We start from the raw sequence: 10,309 nt of genomic DNA, 5'->3' as shown, positions 1-10,309 counted from the left end.
ACTTACAAAGAGATGTTGTAAGGTGGGTCGAGAAGAGCTTGTCCGTTGGAGATAGTGCCTTAGTGCTCTCAGAGGACAGAGTAGCTCATCTGGGTCTTCGGTTACTGTGCTTAGGCTAACAACCTGGAACGAAGAAAACTGAGAATTGACCTGGGCCGGATTCTGGGTTTTCGCAACAAACACAGGGTCAAAGATGAAGCAGGCATTAGTCCAGCGCTCAGTATGAGCGACAGTATAGGCTAGGCCATAAAGCTCGCTGACTCACTTGGAGGAAGCAAGAGCGAGAAGAAAAACCATTTTCAGGGTGAGATCCATATCAGATGCCAGGGACAACGGTTCATACAGAGCTCTCTTCAAAGACCTGAGGACAGCAGCAATGTCCCAGGGAGGAGGCTTTGCCAATACCAAAGTGCAACCCTGTTCAAAGCTGCGTATGAGCATAGAGTTCCTCCGAGGAAGAAAGATTCCCTTCAGTCTGAGGACTTGGCTCAAGGCCAAGTGATAGCCTTTTACTGCCAAGACCGAGAGGGGGCAATCAAGGGGAAGGGGATAGAGGCTCCGAGAGGAGAACAGTCTCCCCGACGACACCAACCACAGAAGATGGCCCACTTGGTCTGAAAGACAGACATTGAGGGCTTCCTGAGGTATCTTGACATTGATATTGCAGCCTCTCGCAACAAGCCTTTCACTGTGAGGAGCTGCTGGATAACCTCCACGCGTGAAGATGTAAAAAGTTCACCACGTTGTGGAAGATCCTCACATGTGGTTGGCATAGGAGGTCAGGGAGTCTCTACCAGCAGAACTAGAAGGTCCGGGTACCATTCTAAATGAGGCCATTTCAGCGCTATTAGCGTCATGGACAGGGAAGGTGTGGATCACACTCGATTCAACACTTGCCTGATTAGGCAAAATGGCAGAAAAGCATAGATGTCGAGGCCGTCCGAGGGATGCTGGAATGCGTCCTCGAACACCATCGCTGGATCTGGAACTGGAGAGCAGTAAATCGGCAGTTTCCAATCTAGAGAGGTAGCGAACAAGCCTATCATTGGGGAACCCCACAAAGTCAAGACTATGTTCGCTATCCGAGGAGCCAAATACCATTCAGAGCCAACAATCTGTGCTCTCCTGCTCAGATTGTCTGTCACGATGTTCCGTTTGCCTGGAATGAACCGAGCTGTCAACCCTACTGAGTTGAGAGCTGGCCATTCGTGAATCTGCACTGCTAGCTGGCATAGCCGCAGAGACACAGTACCGCCTTAACGGTTCACTATCCCACTATGGTGGTGTTGTCGCTCATCAGCGCCACTGAGTGACCTGTCAGAAGAGAGCTGAAGTGCTGAGTGCCAGGAAGGCAGCTCAAAGTTCCAGCACCTTGATATGATCTCGATGTTCCTGGTCGGACCATAGGCCCAAAGCCAGTTGTTGCAGTAGGTGCATGCCCCATCCTTTCTTGGATGAGTCTGTGAACAGGAGCAGATCGAGTGGACGAGACTGGAGAGGGGAGCCCCTCAACAAGTTTGCGTCGTCCAGCCACCACTCAAGATCAGAGCACGTTCTCCTCCACTGGGATTAGATCGTGCAGAGAATCATGACTTTGCGACCAACAATTCTTCAGACCCCACTGAAAGGATCGAAGGTGCATTCGACCATTTGGAACAAGGCGTTCCAACGAGGCCAGATGTCCCAGCAACTGTTGCTTCTGATACTCTGGCAGCTGGGACTGTTGAAGGAAGGGCAGAGCGACACTTCGGAAGCATTCTAGTCTTTCCAGTGTCGGAAAGGCTTTCCCTGCAATGGTGTCGAGGATCAAATCTAGATACACCAGTCGTTGAGAGGGCTCTAGAGAGAACTAGTGGTTCACCATGATCCCCAGATCGTGACAAAACGCCAGAACCCTGTCTTGGTGGAGATGAAGCAGTTCCATCGAGGGCGCCAGTATCAGCCAATTGTTAAGGTAATGCAATAGACGAATGCCCTGGTGATGAGCCCATGTCGACAAAAGGGTGAACACCCAAGTGAAGACTTGCGGAGCTGTGGAGAGACCAAAACATAGGATCTTGAATTGGAACACTGTTCGCTACAACAAAAAGATACTTCCTGGACAACGGATGAATTGGGATCTGGAAGTATGCGTCTGTTAGGTCGATCGTCACCATGTAATCCAGAGGACAAATGGCCTGTCTGACCGTGCTTAGGGTCTCCATCCTGAACGGGGTTTGCTGAACAAACTCGTTCAGGACTGAGAGGTCAATGACCGGTCTCCAGCCTCTAGACACCTTCTTTACAAGAAAGTCAACTTAAGAAGCCTAGAGACTCATCAAGGACCTCCTCGAAAGCGTCCTTCCCCAGCATGTCCTGGACTTCCGCCTGAAGGGCGAGATCCTTCGTCGATCCCTGACTATAGGGGGTCGAATCAGAGGAGGGGGAGAGTTGATGAACAGGATGTGATATTGACACCTCATCCATCTGGTTTGCAGGCATCCCCCCACAGGTGGCAGAGTGGGGATTGTCCTCCTCATTGGTCGCAGCGGACTCTCTTCCTTTTGCCGTGCTTACCTTGCCCTCGACCACCCCTGGTCGGAAAGGGCTGCTGACCTCTCAGCCACCGAGTGGTGGAGGCAGTGGGAAAGGGATCAGCCCTGGCAGGAGGGTGAGAAACCCTCCTAGATGGAGAGCCAGGGTGATGACGAGCAGAAACAGCAGGAGGTTGGGGCCAACAGAAGGACGCTGCGTGGTGCAGCAAAGAATCCTGACTCGCTCTCCTGAAGTTCCGATCACTTCATTTACATCCTAAGATGGAAAAAGGGTGGATCCCTGAAGCAAGGCATTCCCCAGGTAGGTCACATTCTGAAGGTCGACAGCTTTATCAAGCCTTGATGAGACGGTGCTTCAGCACCAGGTTGGCCCAGAGGTTGGCAAGCTGGTGGACTAAGAACTCCATAGCCTTACCTCCTGACAAAACAAAGTCATGGAGCTGATGAGCCATGTCCGCTTGCTTGTCAGACTGCTGTGGAGTCTCAGAGGTGGCAAGAAAGCCCAGAGTGCTGCCCCAAAAGTCCAACCATGAAGCTGCTTGCAATGTTGCCATCGTGGTTTGTTCGAGCTGCGACATCTGGGTAGAGAGCATCAAGGTTTGGTGTTGAAGTGTCTAGAGCGAAACTCCAGGTGCCAATGATGTTACAGTAGGGTTTATGGGCAAGGGTGAAGGCTCAGCCTCTTGGGCCAAATTGTGCCTCCTCTGCTTCTGGAAAGCAGAGGGGAGTAGCTTAGAGGACCGAGATGCCCGAAGCAAGTTCTTCCTCGCTGAAACTTCTCTATCGACTTTGGTCAAAGCCTCCCCTGTCAGGGATGACAAGGGCAGCTCAAACCGCGACCAAAGCACTCTGAGGGGAATGACAAAGAAGGTCGACTGTCGACATACAGCCTTTCAGAGAAGTAGTTGGAGCTTCTCCTAGGACTGTTTACCTTCAGGATGAGACCAATGATCTCGCGGAAGGTGGTTTCAGCTGCCGCATCTTCCAGAACAGCTGGAGCAGCTGGTTCCGGAAGGTAGCCAGCTGAATCGTTGGTTGCCTCGTGAAAATTATCCTCCCTCTGCATTGACGCACCCGGGCATGAATAGGAGGGGTCCAGTCTTGAAGAAGGCGGCCAAGTCTCTAGTTATTCATGAGGGGCCACAGAAGGTTTGGGAGCCGAGGCCCCCACAACACAGGAGTCCTTGGAGGCTCTGAATCGCGAGGGTGATTCTTTGCTGCTTCCCAAAGGTCCTTATGCCCCCGTTGGACAGCCCCTTGCGAGAAGGGGGAAGGTGGAATTGGAGGATGCCTGTCTGCTTCTGGCAAAGTTGGAGGAGAAAGGGGAGATGGAGCCCTCTCTGCAAGCACTGTGGGAGCCCTGTCAGGAGGATCTCGGCTGGGTTTGAATTCGATGGGTGAGATATGATACCTCTCTACAAGGGAACAAGCCCTTGGAGATCGAGAACCTTGAGAGGTTAGAGGTCTGGACTCATAAGGAGGAGTCACAGGATGCCTTTGCTTCCAGAGTGCCTCTCACCTGACATTAAGCACTTGTGGCAGCTTAGGGATAGTAAATCCCCTTAACTGCTCTCCCAACTTCCCAAGAGGAATAGGAAGGGGGGCTGGAAGGCCATAAGAAGAAGGGACCCGCTTGCGGCCTTGTTCTTGAGGAAGAGTCGGGGAACGACGACCTCTGATCAACTGTGAAAGCCTATATGGCTGCCTTTGGGAAGGCTGGGTTGCAGCTTTACAAGGATCCCGATGTGGAGATGGGACCTCTGGAGGAGGAGCAGACGATGGAAGTTCCGAGGATGGGTACTCTGACTCAGACGTCTGTTTTTTGTGTCGAAACATTGGAAAAGAGAGGAAAAAGATTCTACAGGTGCGTGTGTATCTGCAGGAGCAAGAGCGCGTCAGTGCAGGCACGCGTTAGAATGCCAAAAACGTGTTAGAACACGCTGGAGAGTGTTGACGATCTACAGGTGAAAATGCACATTTTGTAGCATGTGTAGAAGAAGAAGGAGCGCGTCTGGGGCGTGATACTGGAGAACGAGAGCGCCTGCAGGAATGTTTAGAAAAACTCTCTGGTGACATGAGTTGGCACGCACGGGCAGTGGCACATCTCGGTGAGCGCTTATACTGTTGCTGAGACAGAGGTGAAGCAGCCTGTTGGGTACTGCACATTACAGGTGAGCGCTGTCTAAAGGAAGCATGCGTAATCACGCATGCTGTCAGAGCGCGCTGTCCAGGAGTAACAAGGAGCGCAAATGAATGGCATGCATCAGGAAGGTGTTTGTGCTGTATTGCCGCATGCACAGGTGTAGAAGGGGGGTGTGCATTGGAGCGTTGTCCCCGAGAGGGAGAGACAGTTTCTCTGCGACCTCTCTCCAATGAAGGCTCCTGTGCGTGTGCCAAAGCATCACACACTGCAGGTGAGCGTGCAATTAGTGAAGCCCCCTATGTGCGTGCCATAGCATCGTGCAATGAGGAGATTAAATTCAATGAAGACTCCCTTGTGTGTGCCGTAGCATCGCACAAAGAAGAGGAGCTTACGCGTGAGGGTCTGGCAGGTCTCGAAGGAGAGCGTGCATCTGCACGTCTCTGAGAGGAGTCTTTACTACTTCTCTGAGAGTCACTGCTGGCTCTCGAAGAAGGCGTGTCGGGAGGAGTCCGAGGACCTCATCCAGGGACAAGGTGAAGCTGCAGGGCCGCATCCCCAAGGTGGGGCAGACAGGAGGACAGACCTGGTCAGCGTCAAAAAGAGCCTCCACAGGGGAGAGCTTTGGGGTCTGCGCCACAGAGAGAAGGGCGTCTTCCTTAACACCACGGGAGGATGAGGCTGATTCCTCCGAGGAGACTAAGGAGGAAGATGCAGCCCAGAGGAGAGTGCTGACAAAACTCTCTCCTTCGACGGCAGGCCAGGAAGTCCCAATGAAGGCCACAAAACACGAAGGGCATCGTCAATATGACACATACTGAAAAACAAGGCTCATCCTTAGAAGGGCCAGGCCATCCCATTTCACCAGGAGAAACGGGCAGGTCTCGCTCTTTCAAAGGCTGGACAGGAGTTAAATTGTCGCTCTTATGCGCTCACTCCCGGAGGAGTGAGACATCGAAGGTCCCAAAGGATGAGTCCCCAACGAGGAAGCAGAAGGCCTGGGTTGTTTGGTCTTTGAGGAAGAACTCGAATGTGAAGAATCACTTTTCTTCTTCTTACCTCACCGCTGGTGATATTCAACCCACTGGGCAGGCAACCATGCACGACACTCCTCACGGGGTTTCCGATGTACAGGAATGCCCCCTGCAAGAAGGACAAAGGGAGTGAGGGTGTCTATCAATTCTGCTCATGAAAGTCCCATACCTACGGTCTGGGACACCAGGGCAGGAATGCATAAACATTTTGTCAGACATACTCGCATTTATCCAGAAAGAGAAAAAGAATGTTAAGAATAATTCCAACAAGACAGCGAAAGCAAAAGAGAGAGGTCTTTCCTCGCTGCTGGCTGTAATCAAAGTGACTACTCAGTGAGTTCCGCCGGGCAGGTAACTACCGGCCTGGTAGTTAACTACCTCGGTATATAAAAGAATGTATTAGTTTCAGCTGAGCTGCAATCTATCCTAAGTAAAGGACGGAAGGTTTGTATATGGTGTAGGAACAAATTTCAAATTGATTTTAATAAAAAATGGATTAATGATCATCAGATACAACCACATAACAAGATGGAATTTGGAATACCAGGATAATGAGAAAATGACACACATCCCACTAAACGTAAACACACCCATACTAAACCTAAACACAACCCATTAAACATAAACACACCCGCAGCTAAATCTAAACACCCCATGCTTAACCTAAACACATCCCCACTAACCCTACACACACAGCCCCCACTAAACCTAAACATAAACCCTGATACAGAATTACTAATCAAAGGCAGAAAAACATTTTAAACTATATATCTCTATGGAATCACATAGATGAAAATAGGTATGAAAAGCCTGCAAAGTTTACTTACCACATAAGTTACAACAGGAAGGGGATACGGATTTGAAACCTACTCTATTACCTAATTTGAGTCAAATGATGACCAAATGCCAAATTTTGTCTAGATTGGTCAAGCAGTTACCACATAAGTTACAAAGGGGAAGGGGATTGGGGATGGGAAAGGGGGTCTGTGGATGGGGAAGGGGTACAGGTTTGAGACCTACCCCATTATCTAACTTGGGTCAAAATGATGGCCACATGCAAAATTTTGTTTACATCTGCCAAGTGGTTATCAAATAAGTTACGAAAGGAATGGGAAAGGGAAGAGGAGGGGATGTAGGTTTGAAGCCTACCCTAACATTTCAGTTGTGCAATTGATGGCCACGTGCCAAATTTTAACTAGATTGATCGTCAAGCGGTTACTACGCAAATTATAACAGGAAGGAGGGGGTATGGGTTTGAAACCTACCCTATCATTTAAGTGGGGTTAAATGATGACCACGTGCCAAATTTTCAAGAGATCAGTCAAGCGATTACAAATAAAGTTACAGAGGGGAAGGGGGAAGGGGGATGGGGAAGGGGAAGGGGTTAAGGGTTTGAAATAGACTCTTACTTGAGTTGGGTGAAATGATGACCAACTGACAAATTTTATCTAGATCAGTTAAACTGTTACCACATGAGTTACAAGAGGAGATGGGATGGAGAAGGGGAAGGGGCATGGATTTGAAACCTACCCTATTATCTCAGTTGTGCCAAATGATAGCCACAAGCCAAATTTTGAATACATTAGTCAAATGGGTCCCATATATGTCACAAAGAGCAGGGGAAGGGGTATGGGTTTGAAACCTGTCCTACAATATAACCTGGGTCAAATGATGACCAAGTACCAAATTTTCTCTATATCGGTCAAACAGTTACCACATAAGTTACAAAGGGAAGGGGGAAGAGAGGTGGGTATGAAACCCACCCTATTATCTAAGTTGGGTCAAATGATGGCCATGTGCCAAATTTTGTCTACATTGGTTAAGCAGTTACCACATTAGTTACAAAGGTAAAGGGAAAGGGGGTATATAGGTTTGAAACCTACCCAAATTTTGTCTAGAGCAGTCAAGAAGTTACCACATAAGTTACAAAGGAGAGGAGAATGGGGAATGGGAAGAGGGTACAGATTTTAAAACTACCCTATTATCTCGGTTGTGTGAAATGATGACCACGTACCAAATTTTTTCTACATCAGTCGTGTAGTTACCATGCACTTTACAAAGGGAAGGGGAGAAGGGGAAGGAGGATGGGGAAGGGGAAGATGGTTTGGGTTTGAAACCACCCTATTATCTAAGTTGGGTCAAATAATTACAATGTACCAAATTTTATCAGGATTGTTCAAGCATGGGGATGGGGAAAGGGAAGGGAGAGGGGGTATGGATTTGAAACCTACCCTATTATCTAAGTTGGGTCAAAGGATGGCCATGTGCCAAATTTCATCTAGATCAGTCCAGTAGTTACCACATAAGATACAAATGGAAGGGGGAAGGGGGCTGGGGATGGTGCCATGAAAAATGTGTGCACCATTTTCCTCAACTTAAGTCTGCCCCGGAACCACCACAGAATCGTGCGAGAAATCAGTTGGCGGCAAAAACACAATGGTTCTCTCGTGTTAGCATATTTCTGTGTCATTTAATATCTAATCCATGTGAGACCAATGGGATCACTACACTACAGTATGAATTGTCATAATGAGGTTATTATTGATGTTGAGGAATTGTAGTCTGTATAAGAATCTTGGAAACTTAAAAATTAACTAGCTGGCTGGGGACAAGGGGTCTTCACGCTAAAAGTTCACCCTTCCCTTTTGAGAATACAACCAGGTAGGACATGTAAGAAGTTTGCTCCGCATTTTGCACCAAGATTTCTTTCAACACTGTGTGGTAACTCTAAGTACTCTAACTGTTAACGTTGTCAGTGACTAGGTCTTAGCGTTAGTATGAAATTGTGGTGATCCCAGTTGGTCTGAATGCGTGGAGTAGTGATTTTTGCTGTGATTTGAGTAAAAGTTGGGCTGGTCTATGTACAAGAAGCCACATGTTCGTTGTGATCTAAGTTGGTGGGAAATAGTTGTTGAGAGTGTGTACAGCTGTTAATATCAAGAGCACATGAGAGAATGATTTATCTTTGTAATAAAATTTGTAAAACTTTCCTCGTACCTTATTCACCTGTCCTTGTGCCAGGGCTGGGAGCTCTCCCTTCAGGTGCACCTATACACCAAGATCAGGCAAAACCAGAAATGCCTGTCATTGAACAATTCACGAAATTGTGCTGGTCCTTCAAACCGGATAGGCCTAAGCAACCAGTCCCTAAGCAACGGCAGCTGAACTGTGCTTTTTTTTTCGAGTTGTTACTGGGGTACTCACAGTTACCCACACACATTCCGCAGAACTTGGGGGTGGAGAACGAAATCTATCACAGGCTGGGCGGGGTAATCTTGAGCCTAGCCTGAGGCGCTACCCTTTTAAAGTCAGCAGTATGATCTAGCCGTAATATATCTCAGGGGTAACGATCTGGCACAGGAGTCCACCAAGGAAGTATGGGACAGGCTGAAGGCCTTTGTTGAGCAAGTGACACAGTAGCACTTTGCAATGCTGAAGAAAGAGAATACCTTGAGGTAAATTGTTTTGGCATCAGCCCTGCAGAGTACAGCACACAAGTGAAAGGCCTCAATACACAAATTAGACGGTACTGTGCCAGACGTAAACACTACGGAGTGCAACATTCACCCATGAACCTAGTGGGTTATATATAGGACGAGCTGAATGAGAGATAAGAGTTCATTTTGATGCCCATGTGAGAGGCGTATTTCTCAACCACCTGATGAGGCTAATCTATAGCGAGGGGGTGCGCCCAACCGGCCAGGAGAACTAATTGCTAGACTACCCATCAAAGGTCCCTTTGCTAATGTAACAATGAAGGCGGCGTTACTTCATTCAAACCTTGTGTTGCTTGTAAATTAGAACTTGTTTTTCTCTTTAAAATTCGAGTAATTGTTTGGTAACCTCCCACAAAATGGCGTTAGCCACAGAGACACAAATTGAATCACTTCTAGTCCCCCTGACCAGCACTCTGACTCATGCCCAATGGAATCTACTCGACTTGCATAATGTAAATGTTAATCAGAACTTGTTGGATAGAATACAGGCTGATGAACAGCAGCTCAGATAATTGTATTTGACGAGTGCGGTCAAATTTGAACCGGCCCTTGAAAGTAAAATAGAAAGATGTTAGACGATGCCAGTCAAACCACACTCCTTCTCATTAACCAAATTGGTGTCTTGGTTAGCATAGTGCAGCCAAAAACACGCCTACCTCGTTTAAAGCTCTCATTACCAGTGTTCAAAGGCGAAAAAAAGCGAATTTGCAAACTTTAAGGAGCTATTTAATGTACAAGTGCATCAGTGCACAGATCTGGACGACATGACCAAATTCACATACCTTCTTGGATCTCTTATAGGGGAGCCGCTCAAGGTACAAGCTCAAGCCTTGAGTGTAACTGCAGCCAACTATAGTATGGCACTCAACTTGTTAGACAAGTATTGTGGAAACCAACATCAGACTCTGGTCATGTTGCATTGGTGGTTAGCCAATATTTTTGTCCCTAAATGTAACTACATATGTAGAATTGCAGGATTTCCGTATTGAACTTACTGTGCTTATAGAGCAGATAAAGCAACTAAGTGGATCTGCGCTGGATCAGTGTTACTTAGCTTGATAAATAAATTATCACAGGGCCAGGTGTATCAAAGGGTTGTAGGCT

The 10,309-nt window shown here is 47.9% G+C and overlaps 1 protein-coding gene across 1 annotated transcript; it reads right to left on the bottom strand.

The window, feature by feature from the left end:
• Nucleotides 1-3,656: 3,656 nt before the first annotated feature.
• On the bottom strand, nt 3,657-9,879 carry LOC135221307 (serine/arginine repetitive matrix protein 1-like). Its single transcript, XM_064259113.1, has 6 exons — nt 9,862-9,879; nt 5,739-5,817; nt 5,070-5,373; nt 4,497-4,692; nt 4,054-4,349; nt 3,657-3,912 (listed from the first exon to the last, which is right to left on the bottom strand). The coding sequence occupies exons 1-6, from the start codon at nt 9,877-9,879 to the stop codon at nt 3,657-3,659; spliced, it is 1,149 nt and encodes a 382-aa protein (XP_064115183.1).
• Between the last annotated feature and the right edge of the window lie 430 nt (nt 9,880-10,309).

Source organism: Macrobrachium nipponense, chromosome 2, assembly GCF_015104395.2.
Source record: "Macrobrachium nipponense isolate FS-2020 chromosome 2, ASM1510439v2, whole genome shotgun sequence".
NCBI classification, from domain to species: Eukaryota; Metazoa; Arthropoda; class Malacostraca; order Decapoda; family Palaemonidae; genus Macrobrachium; species Macrobrachium nipponense.
Note: the sequence above shows the minus strand (reverse complement) of the source record. Positions and strands in the feature narration are given on the sequence as shown.